The sequence below is a fragment of the Daucus carota genome, chromosome 4 (assembly GCF_001625215.2).
Source record: "Daucus carota subsp. sativus chromosome 4, DH1 v3.0, whole genome shotgun sequence".
NCBI classification, from domain to species: Eukaryota; Viridiplantae; Streptophyta; class Magnoliopsida; order Apiales; family Apiaceae; genus Daucus; species Daucus carota.
This window is the reverse complement of record NC_030384.2, coordinates 48532758-48555441: the sequence shown is the minus strand read 5'-3', so window position 1 is coordinate 48555441 and position 22684 is coordinate 48532758. Positions and strand designations below refer to the sequence as shown.

Below are 22684 nucleotides of genomic sequence, written 5' to 3'. Positions count from 1 at the left end.
TCATCAAATATGTGACACCCAGGCCAACACCCTCAAATTAAAGGGGGGTCTGCACACGAGAGCGTCCACTGACAGAGGACCACACTTAAGACACATACCACTATACCAGAGTTCAATCAAGCATAAAAATGGACCAATTACGCAGACTGAGGCACACACATAATTATGCTTATGTTGAATCGTACTTGTGCAGACTGCAGTTATAGATTGTCCATGAGAGTCACATATCCTAAAATGGACAGAGCTACGTGCACGGGTCATTTCAGCTTCCACTATATTTGCTAGATGTGGAAAACTGCGAAAATCTGTCTGTTTTGCAAAAGTTTAATTTGATTCCTGGAGAAATTGTTGGATCACTCTGTACACTAATTGAATATCACATCTGTCTATAAATTTTACCCGAAGACATTGCTCTTGAGTTGATTACAAGTTTACGATATCAGAAACCAGTGAAAAATAGAAGTTGCAGACTTGCAGATCATACACATTGTACAAGTTGCTAGCAGCAGGGCGAAGAAAAGAACTAAAGCTATATATAAGAACTAAAAGTAGGTGATCAGTTAGGGCTAAGGCTATTGATCAAAGAAGAATCCAGCCTTTATAATTTGCCACTGAAATTTATTTTATATTCCAAGGAGCTGAAAAGAAAACAATTGAAAAGCAGATTGAAAGATATAAAAAAGCAATAATTGAGTTCAAAAGGACTTCTCTTGCTTTGCCCCCAGTCCCACTACTCACTTTCTTTAATGAAAAAACAAAAAGCTATCCACCACCCCTTAAAGTAAATGTAACAGCTTCATGATTTAGGGTTTAGGAGAATATGCATGGATCTCTAATATTCTTTACCTCCAAGATAGGTTTTCTTAAAGCACAACTTTTAGGTCCCATGATCGAACCACCATGCACTCAACTTAAGATCATTACCCTTTTTCTTCTATGCAAACCTTGTAAATTTTGCTTTCCATGTCACAACTAGCTGATATCTGACTTCAACTAGTTGTTTTCAGTCAAGACTTTATTGACTTCAGCAAGAAGTACCGGATAAGATCAAATCCATCCGTTAATTGAAGGTGTATGGCAGATTGATCGTGCACCCACACCTAGAAAATCTCTTGTCTCGCCTGATCCAGAACTGTCTTGATCCTGTTGTATGTGTCGCCGCTTTGAGGGATACAGATGATGATTCAGATTTGAGAGATGTTCATTAACCTGATCAGCAGTGGTACTAATTCCAAGATTGGTTGTTGTCATTAAATTTGTGCCAAATAATCCAAAGAACTTGCTCCCATCTTGGACATGATTCATGTTACTACGCTTTAATCCAATGCTTTCCAAGAACGATGGATCCGTGGAAGTTGCACCAATCTGTGCAGCTTTCTGAAGTAATGCTGTCGCAGACATAGTTGCAGAGTGTGTGCATTGGTCCGTCATGTTCTGGCTGCTGTACAAGGAAGGAATGCTCACTAGTTGATTTCCAACATCCTTATTCACTACTGGAAGTGCATTTGTACTGCTTGCAATACTAGTCGTTTGATGTTCGTCAAAAGGACTAGGGATACTGATCCTATTGTTTCCAGTACTAGCCCAATTGAACTGATAATTTGATTTCGGATCACTGAACAATGGCTGGAGATTATTGTTCATGGGCGCGGTGTGACTACTTTGTGTGCTGTCGTGGCCCATCCACAACGAAAGTCCAGCTTGTCGGATTGGATCAGTGAATATCTCATGGTTGTTTGAGATAACTGGCTCAAATATAGAACTGAAATGCTGTGCTGTGTTTTGGCCTAGCGAAGCGGATCCCATGAAATGATAATTCATATTCGGCAACGTTGAATTGTTGATGCTGGATGTTGCAGCTGTGACTCTGGCCGTTTCTTCGGCTAGAGCTTCACAAAATGCTCTGTGGGTGATGAAGCTATCACGCCTGCAAATCACCAGAGATGGATTTAATTTCAAATAATATTATTCCAGCAGCAGCAGTTGTCCATAACAAAATACGAGAAATTTATAGATTATTTAATTAGCATGATACTACATAGCTAGCTAGATATCGTCTTGAACAACTGCCAAGAAATATTTAAAGATATATTATAGGCCTGATGATTCAAATTTCTTGACCCTTCACACAATACTAGGACCCTCTCTCTTTACTTGTGTCCACACATTAAAAACACCCTGATTCAATATAAATCTTGTAAGGCTCTTCAAGAACAACAATATTAACAGAAAATGTTAGAATACAATATGATCCTGGTAAGCGTTCCTCCTAACACCTTAAGGTTTTTGGAGAATCGGTCACTTAACATGGTATCAGAGCTTGGTCACACTTAACAGAAGAAAGTTGAAGTAAAAACACACACACACACTGTGTGCCATGATTAATAACTGCTTACCTATAGCTTCTAGTCTTGGATTTATGTTAGATTATGTGCATATCTTCATATATATAGCTAGGTAGTTAGCATAAATAAATAAATAAATTATCATAATTCAATAAAACTTAGACGAAGGAGATGTATATAGAATTATAGATGATTGCCTGGAGAATATAGTGCCACAATCACATTTGTATTCCCTAGTGCCGCAGGTTTTCGAGTGTGCTTTCCAATCTGACTGCACAGCGTATCGCTTGGCGCACTTCTCACACTTCCACTTCTTCTCCCCATGCTTTCGGCAATAGTGTTTCTTGATCCCAGTGAGGTCTCCGAGAGCCCTTGAAGGATGGTTGTGGACACAGCTCTTCTCAGGGCACACGTAAACGCGCTTACGCACTTCCTTGCTAGTCCTTTGCTTCAGCTTCCATGGTAAATTGTGGCCTCGCCTGTGGAGCTGCAAATTTTGATCTCTTTGAAACCCCTTCCCACATATCTCACATAAGAATCTGTTGGTTGCCATGAGAGTCTTCGGTGACAAGGCGATGACTTCGGCTTCCGGATCTGTTATGAATATTAATATTACACTAAGATAAGTACATGAACATCTATCGATCTCTATTTATCAATTCTAAGCATATAGGTGATTAGATCATATATATATATATCAGTCGGTTGAAAAGAATTGACTTGAACAAATAAAGAACGAAGAGAGAGTTGCGAGGCTTGCCCGGGGTGCCTGGGAGATTTCTTTTCTTCTTAGCAGGAGGAGGATTGCTTTCATCAATTTGGTTTTGGATGAAACTACTGGAGATCGCTTCATCTGCCATTTGTTCTAACATCTTCAGCTTGTTTTCTTCTGCAAGAAAGATAAAGTATCAGCTTAGATAAGTTTGTACATACAAAGTATATGAAATCAAAGAGTACCTCTAGAAAGGCAATCAAAGATAGAGTACCTTTTGTTATTCTGTCAACCCTAGCTAGCTTCAGAAGCTGATACCTCAAGAACTCTCTCTCTCTCTCTCTCTCTCTCTCTCTATCTCCACTCTCTCTCTCTCTCTCTCTGCCTGTCTCTCTCAAATCAAGGGGAGTGTTAAGAAATGATATTAAGAGAAAACAGCAGAGAATAAGTAGTACCTAATTAAGTATCAAGACTGTAAGAGATCGACTATGTGATGAGAAATGGATGGCTGGATTGTTTTGTAGTCATAGTGAAGTCTTTAACTTGCTTTTGGTCCGAATAAAAAATAATATTTCATGGGAGACAGTGAAAAGTGAAAGTTGAAGGAGGTGGCCGATGATCGAGGTGCATGATGACAAATATGATGAGCCCTGCACAAAAGTTACCCTCCATACCTTTCCCCTTGGAATGATTATCCCATAATTTCTTCACCTTTTTGTTTCATTTCATTTTTTTTCCTATCTTCCAAGAAATTATGTGAATATATCAGCTACATGCTAGATTATTAGTATGTGGAAAATAAAAAGAGAAATTATAGACATAGAAGAAGAAAAAGGCAGCCACACGACCACAGCTAATCTATTAAGACCAACCTGCATGAACTAGGCCGAGAAGACCTAAATCCAGTATGACAAGTTTAACTGAGTTGATACATAACTCAGTATAAATCGTATACTCGAACTCCGATCCATTTGTTAAATTTAGTTACACGAGTTAAATTAGGTAAAATTTTGTATCATGCGAGTTAAAGTTCAGCCCATCGTTGAGTTGTAGCGCCATCGAATCACATTACGATTTACTAAAAAAACAACTGCGGCACGCTCAAATTGTTCTGGAAAAGAATTAAGACGTCGTAGTTATCTGGATTTTTCAGTCTAATCAGATAGACGTTTAATCTTATCATGAACACTACGAATTGATTACAAATCTATTTCTAATCAAAAATGGAATTTTTGAGGTGTTAAATCAAAAAGCATATTGGTTTCAAAACATTATCTATCTGACTATCTCTGAAAGTTGAAGCGATAGCATATTGTCATATTCTATGATGATAGATTGATGCTTGGTTCGCATCTATATCTCCGGTGATCTTATTAAGTAAATTAAAATATTATGACCGTATCTTAATTATTGGCTAGTCAAGGTAATTTGTTCTAGATGTACAGTATTTTTTTTTTCTTTTAGAGAAAGTGTAAAGGAAAACACCATGCACGTGCCCACCTGTCAACAAAGAAGGCAAATCCAACAGAAACGACGAAAATTAACGTGGAAAATTGAGAAATTATATGTGCTTGTGAATAAATATATGTGTAGCCGAGCCCGGGCTCATTGAGAATATCTGTTGTGGTATACTGGTATATAATTTAGTCAGAAAAATAATTTCAGAAAAGAATGGCTCTCAGAGTGAAAGATCGAGATATGCAGCTCATTATCTATATGAGGTAAGTGTTCTATTTGATCCAATATTTACATAATGGAGCTAGATCTAACAAATAATTGTTAAATAATATATGATTCAATCGGAATTTTATCTAACTTAATACTTAACATGATATGTATCAGGGCTGGGTTTAAAGGAGTGATATCAAGTTTGAGTTCTCACACTCCAATGTTTGTTCATTTATATTTTATTTTGAATAGAAAAATGTCTCATGTACAAAATTTGGGTACATAATCTTTCGCAGAATTACAGAATATCATGTGTTAAGTTGTAATTGGAATAGGTCTGGTGTATTCACATAAATAGCATGAATTAAAACATCTCACATCAATTGTCATGTAATTTTATGTAGAATTTTGTATTCATTTTTATTCATGTAGCTAGCACTACTCTTTTGAATAATGCTTCAAAATCATAACTTAATCGACTTAGGTTTTGATGAAGAAATAGGGTCTAATTGTCCGCTATGAAGAAAATAATTTGTGAGAAGAACCTGGATTTGTACATGATACTATCTTACGAGCATGAAGCTATATTCTTGGTAATGTACATTGTGCAGATTTAGGAAAAAATAATGAAGAAACTGGTAAAAGGACAGCCAACTGACAAAGACAGTGAATTTTTGGAAGTGGGGGTGGTCGTCTACTTGTGGGCTGACTTTTCCTGGTAACCCTTAATCATAATCTAATGATGTTTTGCTTTCTAAATTTGTTTACTATATAAACTTTGGAGTTTAGCTGTTGAAGCTTGGTGAAACAAGAATATTCTCCCCTTCTCCAACACCTTCAAAAGCTTCAACTTTCAATACCTAAGAAAGATTCTCTCAGATGCATATAAAGATCTCTCGGTCGAGGCACAAATTCTTTTATATATACACTATAGAGTGAGAGATAGCTGTTTTTACATGTACCTATATGAGCTAAGATAAAAACAACATGTAATAGATAGATCTAGGGTTTTGGGAAAAGTAAAGTATTGTCAATAAGGGTATGTTTGTTTCTTTGGTGTCTTTTACTGTGAGACTGAGATGAAGCTTACTCCTATAATTTAGTACTCTAATTGCTTGTTATGAAGTAACTAATTGAAACAAGAACTCAAATGTTTTGCAGATGCCAAGAAGTGGACATGCATGTTTCCGATTTATCATCAAATTACCTAAATGAGTTGTAGTCACAGAGACATGTGCAGATATATTCCGGTGTCATTTATATGTGCTGCACTTTTGTTTACACACATTTCATATAATTATGATTGTTAGATATTTTGATGGTATAGTAAATTGTAGAAACAAAATAGAGATATGTCATATAAATATTTGAAAGAAGTATGCACGACGATGACTTTCTTTTTTAAAGGATAATTTGTGTTAAATATCATTATTTGCATGGAGTAATATATTTTTTCACAAATAAATAACTTATTTCTAATAAGATATACCAAATAGACTAAAATGATTGAAAATTGTTGTGGAAAATAAATTTCATGTGAATATAATATAATGAGTAAATTTTATTTACTTAACATAGGTCATATTTATAATTTAAAATTTTTAGATTTCAGTTTATAGATTAACAAATATTCCAAATTTTGCCTAGGATTTCAAAATTGACCAAGTTTATTCGCATAAATTTCAGCCCAAACAGATATGTATGATTTAATCAAAAGCAAAACAGATCATGTATAATTTAATCAAAAATCAAATGTGACAAGGGACGAGAGAGGATGGTTGAAGCCTAGAGATTTATTACGTCCATTCAGCAATCATATATCCTTCGTCCGACAAAGAATCAGCTCGGGAAAATTTTTATATATATCACAACATATTTACCCTAACTTAAGCTATATCTTTAAAGATATTTATTGATTATATGAAGAGCATTTTCAAATACCTGTTTATTCAAAATCTGCATTTTTTATTTGCAAAGTAAAAAACACAACTTTCTGCCGTAGACGTGCCAGTCCATTACCGGATGATTCGAAAGCGACGCTAAAATTATACTCCCTCCGTCCCCCTCAATTGTTTACTTTGGAGGGGGACACGGAGACCAAGACAATGTATGAAAAATGAGTAAAGTTAGGTGAAAAGTGAATAAAGTGGTGGGACCCATCAATATTTAATAATAGATTTGAGATAGTGAAGGAAAGTAGTGGGTGTAATAGTAGTTTTTATTGTTAAATATGAGATAGTGGGAGAAGATAGTGGGTGTAATGATGAAAAAACTTACTATTTATGGTAACGTAAAGAAATGAGAGGGACATCCCAAAATAGTAACGGTAAAGAAATGAGAGGGACGGAAGGAGTATAGTGGCGGCAGACTCTTACTTCATTTTCCATTCAGTTATTAATAATAACCACCACATCGCTGTATTATTATTATTTAACCATTTAAGCGGTCTGCAAATGCCACGTGGAAAACCAGATATCTTGCAGTTTAACTAGGAGTAAATAGAAAAATATAATAATAAAATAAAGTTTTTTCAAAGGGAATAAAATAAGGTTATTGCGATGATAGGTTAAATTAGGAATTGATATAAACCACATGTTGTTTGACTGAAATTATGTGCGTTGGAGGTCCAATCACATTAGCGCATCAATAAAGCTCATCTACGTACATTTTATGAGGGCAAAATGTTTTGTGCAGCATTTTCATGCTACGATAAAGAATGGGCCTGTAAATCACTGGCCCATCATATTAGATTTCTCTATATGGGCTGGTCATACAATTAAGAGATAATCTCATGCAACTCATAGGTTTGGCACAATGACACTCCTGTATCCTTCAAATTAGTTTTTGTATATAGTTCTGAAAAAGAATTTTAATCCCAAACCAACGGTCATGTTCTTGCAAACAATAATCAGGATTAATGCATACTTAAGGCTCAATACTGTAAATACCAAGTTAGGTAGTTTTTTCAATTCTACAGCTATATAAAGTTGTTGTGACATGTGCAGATATATTCCAGTGTCATTTAAATGTGCTGCGCTTTTCTTAACCCACATTTCATATAAACACTTGTGGTTTTTAGATATATTTTTTTTTTTTTGACAGAAGGTTTTTAGATATATTGATGGTATAATAAATTATAGAAACATATGTCATATAAATAATTTAAAGAAGTATGCACGTCGATGACTTTCTTTTTTAGAGGATAATTTGTGTTAATATCATCATATGCATGAAGTAATATATTTTTTCACAAATAAATAACTTATTTCTAATAAGATAAACCAAATAGACTAAAATGATTCAAAACGGTTGCAGAAAATAAATTTCATGTGAATATAATATAATGAGTAAATTTTATTTACTTAATATAGGTCATATTCATAATTTAAAAATTTTAGATTTCAATTTGATAGATTAACAAATATTCCAAATGCCTATTTTATTTGCATAAAGTTCAGCCCAAATAAATCATGTATGATTTAATCAAAAATCATATGTGACAATTGAAAAAGGACGGAGGGAACATGTTGAACTCCGGAGATTTATTAGGTCCATTCAGCATTCATATATTCTTCGTCATGGTACGACAAAGAATTACCTCGTAATTTTTTTTTTAAATTTAGCACAACATATTTACCATAACTTAACCTATATCTTTAAGGATATTTATTGATTATATGAAGAGCATATTCAAATTCCTGTTTATTCAAAATCTCTGCATATTTTATTTGCAAAGTGAAAATGTAATATACGTAGTTTTGATAATAATTAAGAGTGGGGAATTACTCCCTCCGTCCCCCTCAATTGTTTACATTGGAGGGGGACACGGAGACCAAGACAATGTATGAAAAATGAGTAAAGTTAGATGAAAAGTGGGTAAAGTGGTGGGACCTATCAATATTTAATAATAGACTTGAGATAGTGGAGGAAATTAGTGGGTGTAATAGTAGTTTTTATTGTTAAATATGAGATAGTGGGGGAAGATAGTGGGTGTAATGATGAGAAAACTTACTATTTATGGTAATGTAAAGAAATAAGAGGGACATCCCAAAATAGTAACTGTAAACAAATGAGAGGGACAGAGGGAGTATTAGTTATGTATTTTGTCTTTAAATGGGTTTTGGAGAGCAGATTTGGGAGGATTTGGAATTTGGGAATCAAATTCTTTTTAAGGAGGGTAGAACGTGATATCTGGTAATTTTTAGAATAATATTAATAAATTAGTATTAATAAAAAAGGGGATTAAAATTGGATTATAATTAGGATTTAAAATTGAACCAAGATGATGGAGTTAGAATATGGATAAGACTCGTATTCGGATAATGGATAGGTCTAGAATTAGGGTTTCAAGATTATATATATTGATTGTGTTTCCTCATTTTTATATACACTTTTGAGAGCCACCCAACATTCTCTACGTATTTATTATAAAAATTCGTAGGGCTATATTCACATCTTGTAAAATTCGTAGCAAATTCAATTCGTATCGGAATTCGATGATTTTTGATGTTTCGGAAAACTCTTTTTATTTCCTACAACTTTCGTTCATAATGTTTTCTCAGATTATGTTTCGAACTATTCTCAAAATTACAAAACTTAATCAGATCCTGTTTTCTCTTTTAGTTCTGAATCAGCGGACGTTTTATTTAATTCCCGATTCGTTATAACTCCTTTTTTTGGTGATCCTTACCTTTTCGGAAAGGTCTTTTCGTTCTCTACGACTTCTGTGTTTCGAGTTTTTCCATAAAACATCTTTTAGAGGGTCAAAACAGTCGATTATTGGTCTGAGCAGATTGAAATCATGGAGATATTTGGAGTTTAAGATAAAGTCGGGGTTCGAGAGTTTACATGGTCCCTTGCGAGGTTCGTTAGTCTTTGAGTGTGCTATTTTCGAGGTACGGATTTCGTTCTCTTTTACTCAGCACTGCTTTTATTAGTGTTAGGTAAATTTGATTACTCTGTTTTGATCCTTTCTGTTCAGCGTTTTGTACGGATTCTACCATGTTTAATTCAGCGATATTCATGTTACAACTCGTTATATTCGTTTTACCTTTACTATGTTCCTTCCGCGAATTCACTTTGACTGATTTGATTTTTGAAAATTATCTCACAATCTATTTCAAAATCCTTTTTTTTTTCCAGTTTTATTCCAAAGTATAAAAGAATCTGTTTTACTTTTGTTCCAAATTTATTCAGCTATTCCTCTCACAAGTAAATTATTTTGATTAGTACGGTAACTATTCTTTTTATTCAGCGCTACTCCTTTCGGTATTAAAAAATTTTGATCTGTCCTATTTTGATCCGCTCGATTTGCTAAATTTGTTCTGTGCTATCCGTTTGGCGGTTTTGATTTCCGAAAATATTTTTAAATTCTGTTTTGAGATACTCAAATATTTATTATGCGATTTTCAGAAATTTTACAAATTATGAATTGTTCTATTTATTTGAAATATTTGTATCAAGTGATTTTTAAAACTGTGAAACCTATTTTCTTTAGACCCTTAGAGATATAGGATATACCGAGTTAACCATTAACATGACACTTCCGTGACAATGTGATTGGTCACAGCGTATCCTTCTGTTAGCTCTTGGGAGGAGCTTTGGCCATTTTGATTATTTCTTCAGGATATGCGGGTGCACCTAGTTCAGTTTTGATTTGATTTGTGATTTGGCGGTGATGTTGTATATACCGTACACGTTATCAGATCTGTTGCACGCATTAAGTACCTTATGATTTGGAACATATTAAGACTTTGTTTGCAGATTTTGGATTTATTAGCTAACCTCTCATCTTAATTTAAGACGGGTTTACAAAAATGCTACGTATATTACAAAAAAAAACTTCTGCCGTAGACGTGCCAGTCCATTACCGGATGATTCGAAAGCGACGCTAAAATTATATAGTGGCTGCAGGCTCTTACTTCATTTTCCATTCAGTTATTAATAATAACAACCACATCGCATTTTATTATAAATAGAGAGAAGGAGACGCAGCACAGGCCACGTACTTTTCTTGCATGAACTCGTGAGATCTGAATCAATAAGCTTGTCAAATTGACTAATATGGCTGCTCCTAATCAAGTACTGTAGATTTTCTTTAACACGCTACTAGCCGCGCAACTATTAATTTACATATGCTACGTACTGTATTTATTTTACATGCATTTCTCTTTTCACTAATGTGTATTTACTCTATTCTTCTTTATATGCATCTTTCGAACTTTAAAATCTTTTAAGACACAATCCCCTAAATCCAACAAAAGATGTTCAAGTAGATATCGAAGTTGACCGTCCCATTCATCCAGGAGAAAATGTACTTGCGCATGATCCATCCGATTGAAGTTTATTTACATTTTACCCTACCTCTCGAATTGATGTACAATTATGTAACAAATATTCATAGATTTCTTATTCTTATATGGATACCCAAAACCTAATTAATTAAAGTAACTCTAAAACTTGGTACTAAATATCTCCACATCCTCAATTAATTATTCAAATAAAAATTGATTTTCGAAAATATTATCACACCTATTCTGATCAATTACAAATTTGAAAAAGACGGTTTCGAAAATATGCTTACCGAAACGATGAATAGAAGATAGTGAATGAAATTTTTTTCTAAATTAATTTTATTTAAAAACATCCCCTCATGTCTTTCAATAACAAATTTTATACAATATTATGGATGAAGTATTTGTCTTGAATAGAATCTCTTATTCCTTTAATGTAATCCATTGATATTGAGATTATTATATCACATTCATTAAAAACGTTAAATAACATATGTTTTATGTATATATTAAAAATAATTTAAAATGAATATACTATATGTTGTATAAATAATATTATATATATATATATATATATATTATGTGTGTGTGTTTTTTCTGCATTTCAGGTTCGGATCGAGTTTCGAATCGGTAAGGTCATATCTAAATCTAAATCCAAAAAAATTCGGGTACAAAAATCAAATCTACATCCAAATCCAGAAATAGGGCTTGGTATATCCAAAAATTCAAATTTCGGATTAGGTATCCGTTGTGCCATCCCTAGCTCCTACGGATCTCATACGTGCAATTCGCTCACTTCGGGAAGAGCGGGCCGAAAGAGGAGCTCTTTTTTTTTCTTTATTTATTTCTAAGGTAAAAACATAATTTTAGACCGGGTGAATCTCTTTTATAACCATTTTTCATTGGAGAGTTTCCATAATGACCACGGACCTAAAACATGTCCTAAATACCCAGACAAATACGCATACAAGAAATACGTGTAGCTATAGTTTTAAAAATACACTTGGATCACGCATTCAGGTAATGCGAGTATCGGAGACACGCAAATACAGCATGCGTGTATCATGTTCAAGATAGCGAAAGTGATGAAGTATGATCAAATTAGATAGACAAATACACATTTAGTAGAAGAAGATACACATTCAACTCTTTTTTTATCCATACGCATCAGTAGGACGTGTGCCTATTCAAGTTCTGCAACATTCACATATGGAATCATGAGTGTTGTCAGTATCCAGTGATTTGCGTGCGTGTAAGTCACGAATTTGTGCCGGAAAGTTTAAGTCATTAAACTGTGGTTATACATGACTATGATGTTATCACGCACGCATATGGAATATGCGTGTTTCAGTGGTAAATTGGACACTCCAAAATGAAAATGATATATTGGGCAATTGGTTATTAAAATCATGATATACGTGGCATTTTCTCTTTTAGACCACTATACTTAATTTTTAAAATTTTAATTATAAGCCAATCATAGCTATTCTCTTACTATCTTTTATGGATTCTAACAAAAACTCCAAATCTTAACTATGCGCAAATTAATTAGTATTTTTTTAACAACATTCATTTAGCGAATCGATGAATTTTAATTTGTCCTAATTAATTTTGATTTATTTCTAGCAAATAAGAAATTGTAACTAATTTTCAATCAATCAAATTTATTATTTCGCAACTTATTATAATATCAGTCACATCTGTTATTTTGCTTTAACTTTATGAAAATTTCAAGTGACTCCTTAATTTTTTTTATTCTTAATTATATGCTTTAGTTATATTTTTACCTTTTTTTTGTAATTTTATATAATTAACTTATTTATTGTATCATGTGACCTAACTATCGTAAATTTCTACTATAAATATAATATAATATAATAATCTTTTTATAATTTAAAAAATGATAAAATTCAGTATATTACCAAAATATCTTATCATATAATAATTTTTTTTAAAGAAATAATACCGTTAGATAGCACAAAGATTATTATAAATAGAAAGAAGACGCTAATATCAGGCTAACACGATAATTCTGAATCTTGCATGCACCACTGAAGTCTTGATTCTAATCTTCTCCGTTCTCAAACTGAAAACAATGGCGGCTCCTAAGCAGGTAGATTTATTTACATGCATATTAATTTACATTTACATGATATATGTAGTATGTACTAGTAGTTATTTTACATGTCGTTTTAATGTGTATTTAATTTTCACAAAGTCATTTATTTTATTTCTCTTAGTGGGTCCGTGAAGTCACTCCTGAAATGGCTGAAGATCTCTGGGACCACACGACTGATTCTCTTGTCGTCGTGATGTTGAAAGCACGCAATGGAGATTCCATCATTGTAAGATTTTTTAACTCTCATTTACCGTAACGCTTACGAGAAAATCATTTTCTTGATATTTTCTTTTTCTTGATATTTTTTAATACTTGTTGTTAAACAGACTGATTACGAGCTTTCGAGAGCGCTACCCTATTTGACTCGGCAGTGCGTCATCGCCCTGATATCGGTTCCGGCCAACTCTCCCTCCAACTCATCTACGGGCCGGGAATCTATGTATTCGCCCGTAAAACATGAAGATGCGCGATATTGCTGTTTGGATCCGTGAGCTGAATAGGCTCTATAATTGATCGGTTCTTGATCGTTTTCTTGCTAGTCCTGGGACTAAATGTCGTATTCTTCCTTGTATTGGGACTCTCTCTCGTAGTAATCTGGGCCAAGCCCTAAAACTGTGTAAATGACTCGATCTCTCGTATTATTGTGAATTAGGTACTCTGGGCCAAGCCCTAAAACTGTGTAAATGACTCGATCTCTCGTATTATTGTGAATTTGGTACTCTAAACTGTGTAAATGCTTGTATTTGAATTCGGGGCAAAGCCCTTGGAAGATATTGTTTGATTCTAATGGTTGGTTTGATTGGTATGAGTTTTCTTTGAAGATATTAATTGATGTTCTTAGGGCAAACCCTAATTATGTAAATATATGATGATTCAGGGCATTATTGATCAAGGTGGGTTTCTTTGCCTGCAAATTTCTCTATTTACTGACTTTTCTTTAGCTTTGAGTTTGATTTGGATTATAGAGATTAGTTGTATTTAAATGTTTGTATTAGCAGCAAAGAAACGGATTAAATTGATTTTGTGTATTGGAGAAGGGCCATGGCCACAACCAGAGGCGTTTTTTGTCTTTCCCGATTTACACAATTTCTTTGCACAGGGATGTCTTGAACTCCAGATTCAGAGAGTTACATACGTGAAGCAGACATAGTGATTGCTGCAGCAGGACAGGCAATGATGGTAACAAGTTCCTTCATTTATATTTTGTGCGGTATGTTTGTTATTCTTGATTTCGGGCACCTAATCATTTCTTCCACTGTTAATTCCTAAGTTGTGAAATTTGTTAGTGGTATATATATTGTCCGACATAATGTTTTTTACTATCTGCATGATCTGTACAAGGAATTTATCCAATGTCTGTATTTGTTTATAATCTTGGTCTGTGTGTTGGTGTACAGTACAGCTGAAAAGAAAAACATACCATGGAGAGAAATGACTAAAGAGATCCTTGATTCTGATGTTTATAAGCTCATAGATGATAGATGAAAAGAAAAACATACCATGAAGAGTTTATGTTTAATATGCAACAAGTATATAAGTTTCTAATTTTGTGGTCAAATGTTCTTAATTGTAACAGAGAAAAGTTGATTTCACAGAACCTCTCACTTAATCTACTTCTATATATTTACATGTAAGTTAGGTACTTAAGTCTGCAGTCTCACTTTTCTTTTAATTTATTATTAATGCAGATACCTGAGTTACAGAAGGACATTGTTGTCCCATCTACTGTTATACTGGTGGTGGGAGCTTAGGCTGATTAATACTTGGTTTGGTCATGCTGGGACGGTGACACCATTGCACCATGATCCACACCATAATATACTGGCTCAGGTGAGGATGGAATTGTCTGCAAAGTGCTGTTATAGTTCTGCTGTAAAAGGTTAATCATAGAATTAAAACATGTGAATTCTAGCCATTCCAAAATCTTACTTAATAACTAATGTGGAACGTACTGGAAACCTACAGTTTTGTGATATCTGTATTTGTCTTGGGTTATAAATTCGTGGGATCTGCACAAATAAGTTTGCATGATAATATTGGTTTATTAGATGTGTTATTCTGTATGAACTAAAGGGAAGAATAGGCTGAATTGCATATAACTTTTCATTTATTTTCTTTCGTATGGTCAAAGTAATTGTTGAACACGCTTCTTATACATATGAACTTAATTTTTATGCCTAGATACAAAACTCAATTCTTTAGTGTGGATCAACATTTAATATATATTATTTTTAAAAAAAATATACAAAACTCAATTTTACAAGAAATAAATATATAACTTTATTACCTGATCATTTTCACTTGATCAAATCAAGGAAATCAAGGGCAAGCTTGGATTGGGATATCGTACTTTTACTTTACTATGATTTCTTGATTCAGTAAATATTTAAAGAATCTATTTACTTATCCATATCAGTAAAAAAATATGTTTAATTTGATTAGAATACATATAATTTGACAAATTTGCAACTTTCTTAGATGTAATTGGTCAGTAAAAATGACTTCACTTCCTTTTGTTATTTTGCTCTTTATGCCTATTTATTACCTAATTTATAAACATAATGTTTGGCAGATATGGCCTTTCAAAAGAAATTATTAATTTACTGAATTATTTTAAGAAAAGCTATGGATGCATTTATACACCGGTGTACATCTCTGACCATATGCATGCACAAATTTTCTACTGGTATATTGGTATCAACATCAACAGCTAGCTTGGATAAAACATAACTCCGCATCTCTTAATTCATTGGGATCCAATGGTCTATTTTAGATGTTAGTATTTCATTAGAAGATAGAAATGGTCCTGGTTTTGTATCCACATGTGCCTATCACAATCAATGTGATAACAAAATAGTAAAATTTGGGACTTACTATCAGAATCTGGGACTTGGGCACAGTGACATTGCACACCGAATCCCAATATATATCCTGTTAAGTAAGAGGATGCTTATAGCAGGATTTTGTAGTTCAGCAGCCAACCAAACGTCTTGAACTAATTGCACCATGAATAACATATAAAATATGACTGCTAATTATGTCCAAATGCATTATGCTTTTAATTGGTGGTTCTGCTCTGTTAACGAATATTTGTTTACAACTTTTTTTATGCAGGATATTCCGAAAATGCTTAATTAAGGATTCAATTCCAGCATACATTGTGGTGATGAGAATTTTAATTACACTTTACATTGATCTGTAAAACTACTCTTTTATATTAGTATCATTCACTATTTTTACTCTTTTATAATGACTCTCAAGGACATCAGAAATCTTCCGATCTATAGTAATTTAAAAACTGGACAAAACTTTTGTGATCCACCAATTTTATATTGATTATTGTTGTGCTGAGCTCCTACCTGCAGCATGATGCATGAAATGATGTACTCACTGGAGTTATCTACCAGACTATACATGGATGCAACAATCCAGGGGAGTCGAGAAATGGAGTTTCTACTGCACTGGTCTTGCTCAATACTAGGAACATTGGTGGTTACACATCAGTGGTTGAGATGGCTAACGTTTCTGCAGCCAAGAAGTAATGAGGAAATCAATTCGGTTCATTCTTTTCATTAGCTTAGTTGAAAAAGTTTTATTTATGATCAACTGCAGAGCCTTACTATAACAATGGATATCTATATCTTAGGTATTTTGGTGATTGTTTGATAATTTAGGATGACCGCTTATTTTAACAAGACAAAGTGGCCAGAAAAGGCTCCAAAGAGTGAAGAAGAACGGAGGATTTTATTGCTTCACTTCACAAGCGAAAGACAGAGCTGTTTATGGTCCTCATTGAGAAGAAGTTGCTGCCTCTACAGTCTGGTGTTGCAAAGTAAGCTACTGGATTATCTAACATCTGAATGTTAAATTAGATGCAATTGAACATAATAATGGATGCATCTAATAACATTTAATACTCAGTTTGTTATACCAAACAAAAACACTGGCATGATGAGGTTTATATGACCGTTATGCAAATTTTGCAGATTAATTGATCAGGCATTTGCGAAAGGAGTAAAAGTTGCTATTTGCAGTACTTCTAATGAGAAGGCGGTATGCTTCATCAGGTTCTTAACTTTTGATGTGTAATAGCCTAATAGGTTTTGTAGTTCTTATAAAAGGAAGAAATGACCCTTACGGAGCTAATATAAAATCTTGGAAATGATGGAAAATGAAATCATGTTATAGATGAATTATATTGTTTTACTTATGTTGGTTCTGAAGTTCCACTCGGAACTCCAACTCCCACCAACTTCACATGGCAGATACTAAACCATTCTACTCATCAGGTGAAATCAATATTAATGTTTTTCGAAAATGATATATACTTATACTGTTATTATTTTGTATGTTCAAAAAAATGCTCATGATTCCGATTCTTATTTATACTTTTAAGCATTTTAATTTGATATCTACAATCAATGTAAATTATTGACTTTGAATCTTACAATGTAGGTTCCAAAATAATATTTGGTGCTCGGACTCCAGCCATCCAAGTCATGGAGTAAAGATTTCAATTCAAGCACCAGGTATTTAGCTTCTCAGATGCTGAAGCTATCGAAATGTCTGTTTTCTATGTGTTTGAGTCGTCATTGCAGAAAAAGGAGTGTCAACATTTCTTTCTTCTAAATAATAATCTCTTGCAATAGAGGTATGTTAATGCACGTGCTGAAGCTGCAATTGAGGCACACAAGTTTACTGCCCAGGTAAGAAATCATCATCCATCACATAATTGTGATATTTTAGTAATTGATGTCACTCAGTGACTCATGCCTTCACATAATTTATTCTCACATTTGATTGACATTAGACTATAGAGATTTTTGTGTGGGCCTGATGTTTTTATTTGCATTATATGACAGAAAATATTACGATGTATTTATATTTTAAAACCAATAAACAGAAATTGATTACATGCGGCTACTCTTATATGGTTAATGGTTCATTGATTGACTCATTGTTTTGTTTCTTAATTTCCGAAAATTGCCAAATTGGGATCACAGAGGTAACAGTGGCTATCAAAGGGGCTTCGGGGTTTTAGCTATCTAGCCTCTAATGGCCTCTAATGATGCCAGAAGTTCTCACAGGCATGATCATTAGTACTTAAAACTAGGCGGCAGACTTATTTTCTTGCAAAAATGACAAAAGCTCTTTAGTACTGGATCATTGTCCTGAAGAATTTCATTTGGTAAGTTCAGCAAATTCAGCCAAAAGTGTATAGTACATTTACTTAATTTGAATAGTACATGCATATATTCTTATTGTTTCTGTTGCTTTTTTGGTTAATTATCGTGCACAGTCTAATTTCAATACATAATTGTATATGCTCTTTGTGATTGCATGTTTATTGCAGTGTATATGTTTGATAAAAGATCTGAAAGGGAGAGTACCCATTTTTGGAACGTCCAGTGCCATCTGGCGCATGCCGCATTGCATCAATATGGATCAAATAATCCATTAGGTATAAATTCATATAAGGATGAAATAAATCAACAAATGGATTTCTTCATGTTTAAACATCGTACTAGGATGCTCATTGATTTTGATTTGTTTATTGGTTTATTGTTTCAGGCTTTTAATTCTGCTCTCGTTGCCGTTGTTGATAGTTATTCTTCTCCTTGCATCTTCTCAATTCAATGGTACTCTCTTAATCGATTTTTATATATATATATCACTGCTTTAAATGATAGTAGTCCAAGTGTTTGAGTAAGAAAGTTTTAACTAGTATATAATCTGCTACAGCCTACAAGTATTTGTTTTCCCACTTGATCTGCAACAGATTTTATACACAATAAAATTTATTCCTACATTGTATTCACCTCTGTATATAAAGCTTATGTGATGAAATGGGTTATGGACCAGAAACATGGATGAGTGTCACTGCTGAACACGAATCACTATACACTCCTGTGGTGTTGGAGTATTTAACATCTCTCAGTTGCAACTGAGTTACAACAGAAACTGACCGTAATGGATTAACATCTTTGTCTAAGTTTAAAACAAATTAAAGAAAAGATTAACTACAATAATTCACATTAGCCTGATAGTTATTGGGAATGGCTCACTGGGCTTACCATCTGATAAAGATAAATGTAATCTTAATCTTTGAGTGTAGTTAAGAAAGATTTAAAGCCCTTTAGAAATTTAAAGCGCACCCAGGAAAGTAGAAAAGCCTAAGCAAGACCATGAAAGTCAATTTTTCACAAACTGATACACAAAAACTTATAGTAACTTTTATTTGGCGAAAAAAAATTATTATAGCAACTTCTTTATAAAATATAGTGACAATGTTTTTGGTCTTTTCATATTGCAATAATATGATAACATCTCTTTAAGCATAAATCTTGAATCCTTTTTCAATGCTTTTACACACCCCCTGTCCTAATTTTTCATACTTATTTATAGAACTTGTCACTAATGTGACTCTCTGCGGCAACTATTTTCTGCTGGAAACATCCTATTTTAGGATGTATGCTCTATGTTACATAAAGGCTTGGAGTTTTGCAGTAGTCACGTGATGCTGTCTCCCCCATTTTTGGCCGGAGAAGTGATTGAGGTGTTTGTTGTTAATGGATTCAACAAGGAGACAAGATTTTAAATGCAGCAAATTGTCCTACTTTGAATATTTTCATCTTTGGTAGCTGATTGCAGGTGAGTACCAATTATCGAATTGAATACCACAAGAGCAAACAAAACACATGAGTTTGAATTTTGAATCCAATATATCAGTTGTGCCTTCTTCTTTCTTTATTTGTCATCCAATTGTATCTTTTTCCCCCTTAATATATGATACAACTCAAGCTCAGGTATTCAAATCTGATTTAGGTGAGTTTTCTTGATGGTATCAAATGTGTTGTATCTTTTTTAAGTCTGTATTATATGCTCTCTTCATTTTATAGAAACTAATGTCTTTTTTTCCATAAATTTATGGTCTTCTTACAACAACGTTTATTTTTTAGAATTGCTACGTTGGTGCTGGTGGTTTCAAGATCTTATCGTCCTACGACATAAATGGCGGGTTGAAATTATTTGTTTGCTTATTTTTCTTTTTCAGTGGGTTGTTTGTCAATATTCACCAAGTTTTTGATAATATGATTCATTGAATTTTCTTATGACATGTATATTTTATATGATATGTATACTATATGCAGTGTTCTAAAAATCCCCAATTTATCCGATAAATCTCCGATTAATCCCCTTCAAGGTCGGTCACCGATCCGATTTTTGAAATCCGATTAATCCTTATATATATTTCCTAATCGAAGTATATGTGATAAATTATTAAAATTAAAATACTATATTACTTTAAATATGAATAATTATAGAGTTTATGAATATTGTAAATATATTAGTTACTAAATAGCTAATATAATAATAACTAAATATTAAATAATATTTTAATATTAAAATAAGCCCCATTTTAACTCCGATTAATCCTTCCGATTAATCTCCGATTTCCGATTAATCCTTGAATCGGTAGCTCAACCGATTAGGTCCGATTCCCGATTTCTGTAACACTGACTATATGACATTATGTGCACTTTCTTTTACAAATTTTAACAAACCGTACACATATATGTAAGTCATTTGCAACTTTCAAATATCTCCGTGTTTTAAATTTTCGCAGTCATAAGTGTTCTTGAAGATCCGAGAGGGTTTTAAATTGGGAATGTAGGTTTATTATCTTTCAAAAAATAGCCATCGTTATGTAACATATTAATATAATTCTTTAGCCTTTTATGTCACTACTCTTATTAGTATTAATAATGTGTTTTGTTACAACTTAAAAGGAATTGGTCATTTGATTTGCTCTGATCAGGAAACAAAACAAATTCAGGATTTCTGTATTGTTTGAATTTTAAATTGCTTTCTTTCAACTAAAATTTGGAAGCTCTAACCTTTTTTTTTCCAGTTTTCATGTTTCATTTGTAGATTAGAGGAAGTACAATCATGTTAGAACCCTTTGTCTGTTGTTGGGACATTTAAAAAGGCTGTTTGCTCAAAATTTTCCACCATTACTTATCTGGATTAGAATCAAGGTATAAGTAAAGTCATTTTTTTTATTTCTTGTGTGTAGTATAGAAGTGAATAGGAGTGTAGTTCTGGACTTGCATATTTATATTCAGATTATATGTCAAGGCCTACTGAGAAAGGTTGTTCAAATTTTGGTGAATGAATCCGAGTCACTGATTTAAGTGGAGTCTTAGGCCAAGTATTATGCGTGTGTCATTCTATTCTTCCTCCAATTTAACTAAATGATTTGGATCAAGCATGGAGTCAATGCCGGGCGAGAACTAAATGCTTTGGATGAAATATGGAGTCAAATACCTGGTAATATAGCAACTATATATGATTAATGTAAATTGTAAGCATCGTAATTGACGTCATGTACTTGCATTCATTTAATTGTAGTTGATCTTTTCGGTTTCTGGTTTGGTCTAATGTTATGATCTTTTGTACAGTTATTGTTGTGGATTCCGGAATAATAGCTCCGGAGTTTCTGAGGTTGGAGGGTGACGAGCATTTGAATAAAGATTTGTCATTTGTTACTTTGAATCACTACCATCAAGTAAGTTATATAACACTTTATTTAATTACAGGAGTTAATTAATATATTTAAAAGATTAAACCTAAAGATGATGGTTGTAGGAGAGAATGTGGTCATCTTGGTGATTTAGAATGTCATCATCTTGGTGATTTGGAATGTCACTCACGCTTCATCTTGGTGATTTGGAATGTACTTGGCCTCGTCACTGGCCAGAAACAGACTGCATTCGATACGTCGTCGGTCTGGAGAGTCACACCCTTTATTTTGGCTACTGAATGTATGATATATTTGAAATTTTCATTTCTCTTGAGCCCCACAGCGTTCTTTGCCAACGAAGTGGCAACCCCACAAGGGGACACACAATTGACTCGTATTCCGAATTGCCCAAGCTCAACCGCCAAGTTCTTGGTGAGTCCTAGAACAGCATGCTTTGAGGCCGTGTAAGCATGAGATGCTGCACCACCGAGATTCGAGCATAAGCTAGAAGTGGTTATTATGCAGCCACTTTGAGCGAGCCGCGTGTTTCATTCCCAGGAAAACGCCTGTCACATTGACCGCCAGAACATGTTCAAAATCAGACTTTAGGTTGTCGAGAATCCGAGGTTTGTTTGGACCAGGGACTCCTACGTTGTTGAACATGATATCGAGTTTTCCGTAAGGGGAGATTGTTTTGTCAACAGCGTGTTTGATATGCTCTTCATTGGTTACATCACAATGAACATAAAAAGAGTTTGAGTTTACTAGTGCTTCGATAACAGTGTGACTAACGTAATCTTGAATGTCTGCAATAACAACCTTTGCTCCGTGCTGGACGAAGAGCCTCGCAGTGCATTCGCCAATGCCTATATGCAACATATAATTATCAATTTTTGTTTACGGATCTATCTGAATTCTGATGTGTGCTCACTAGAAAATCCGTTTGTTTATTAAAAATGTATAGCAGTAGAGGCCTTTATTATAGTATGAAAATAAATTAAAACTTCATAGTTTCTACTCACC

The 22684-nt window shown here is 33.6% G+C and overlaps 2 protein-coding genes and 1 pseudogene across 21 annotated transcripts; 1 reads left to right on the top strand and 2 right to left on the bottom strand.

Moving 5' to 3' along the window:
* Window positions 1-509: 509 nt before the first annotated feature.
* Window positions 510-3545, bottom strand: LOC108217903 (zinc finger protein MAGPIE). The gene is made up of 4 exons (XM_017390808.2): window positions 3332-3545; window positions 3106-3234; window positions 2543-2939; window positions 510-1927 (listed from the first exon to the last, which is right to left on the bottom strand). Exons 2-4 carry the CDS (start codon window positions 3215-3217, stop codon window positions 1048-1050), a joined length of 1389 nt encoding a protein of 462 aa, XP_017246297.1. The 5' UTR covers window positions 3218-3234; window positions 3332-3545; the 3' UTR covers window positions 510-1047.
* A 9698-nt stretch (window positions 3546-13243) lies between these two features.
* On the top strand, window positions 13244-22682 carry LOC135152097 (CBBY-like protein). Of its 20 annotated transcripts, none has more exons than XM_064091870.1 (14): window positions 13374-14030; window positions 14237-14347; window positions 14826-14967; window positions 16252-16300; window positions 16545-16675; window positions 16812-16969; window positions 17124-17204; window positions 17593-17843; window positions 18141-18325; window positions 18491-18598; window positions 18709-18776; window positions 19543-21468; window positions 21600-21706; window positions 21787-22682. In XM_064091870.1, exons 3-7 carry the CDS (start codon window positions 14939-14941, stop codon window positions 17126-17128), a joined length of 372 nt encoding a protein of 123 aa, XP_063947940.1. In that variant the 5' UTR covers window positions 13374-14030; window positions 14237-14347; window positions 14826-14938; the 3' UTR covers window positions 17129-17204; window positions 17593-17843; window positions 18141-18325; window positions 18491-18598; window positions 18709-18776; window positions 19543-21468; window positions 21600-21706; window positions 21787-22682. The 20 variants fall into 20 exon arrangements, with proteins under 20 accessions (XP_063947943.1, XP_063947940.1, XP_063947936.1 ...); XM_064091868.1 differs by having other exon boundaries at window positions 13375-14030; window positions 14237-14316; XM_064091873.1 differs by adding an exon at window positions 13244-13363 and having other exon boundaries at window positions 13464-14967.
* LOC108219231 (secoisolariciresinol dehydrogenase-like) lies at window positions 21797-22540 on the bottom strand (annotated as a pseudogene).
* Window positions 22683-22684: the final 2 nt, after the last annotated feature.

Excerpts from the sequence above, each read along its gene's own strand:
- LOC108217903 (XM_017390808.2), bottom strand. The coding sequence starts at position 3,217 with ATGTTAGAACAAATGGCAGATGAAGCGATCTCCAGTAGTTTCATCCAA. Across the intron at positions 2,940-3,105 it reads AAATCTCCCAGGCACCCCGG|ATCCGGAAGCCGAAGTCATC; the intron begins GCAAGCCTCGCA and ends TATTCATAACAG. Across the intron at positions 1,928-2,542 it reads TGTGGCACTATATTCTCCAG|GCGTGATAGCTTCATCACCC; the intron begins GCAATCATCTAT and ends GGTGATTTGCAG.
- LOC135152097 (XM_064091873.1), top strand. The coding sequence starts at position 14,939 with ATGATCCACACCATAATATACTGGCTCAG. Across the intron at positions 16,301-16,544 it reads CAATTCCAGCATACATTGTG|ACTATACATGGATGCAACAA; the intron begins GTGATGAGAATT and ends GTTATCTACCAG. Across the intron at positions 16,676-16,811 it reads AACGTTTCTGCAGCCAAGAA|GATGACCGCTTATTTTAACA; the intron begins GTAATGAGGAAA and ends TTGATAATTTAG.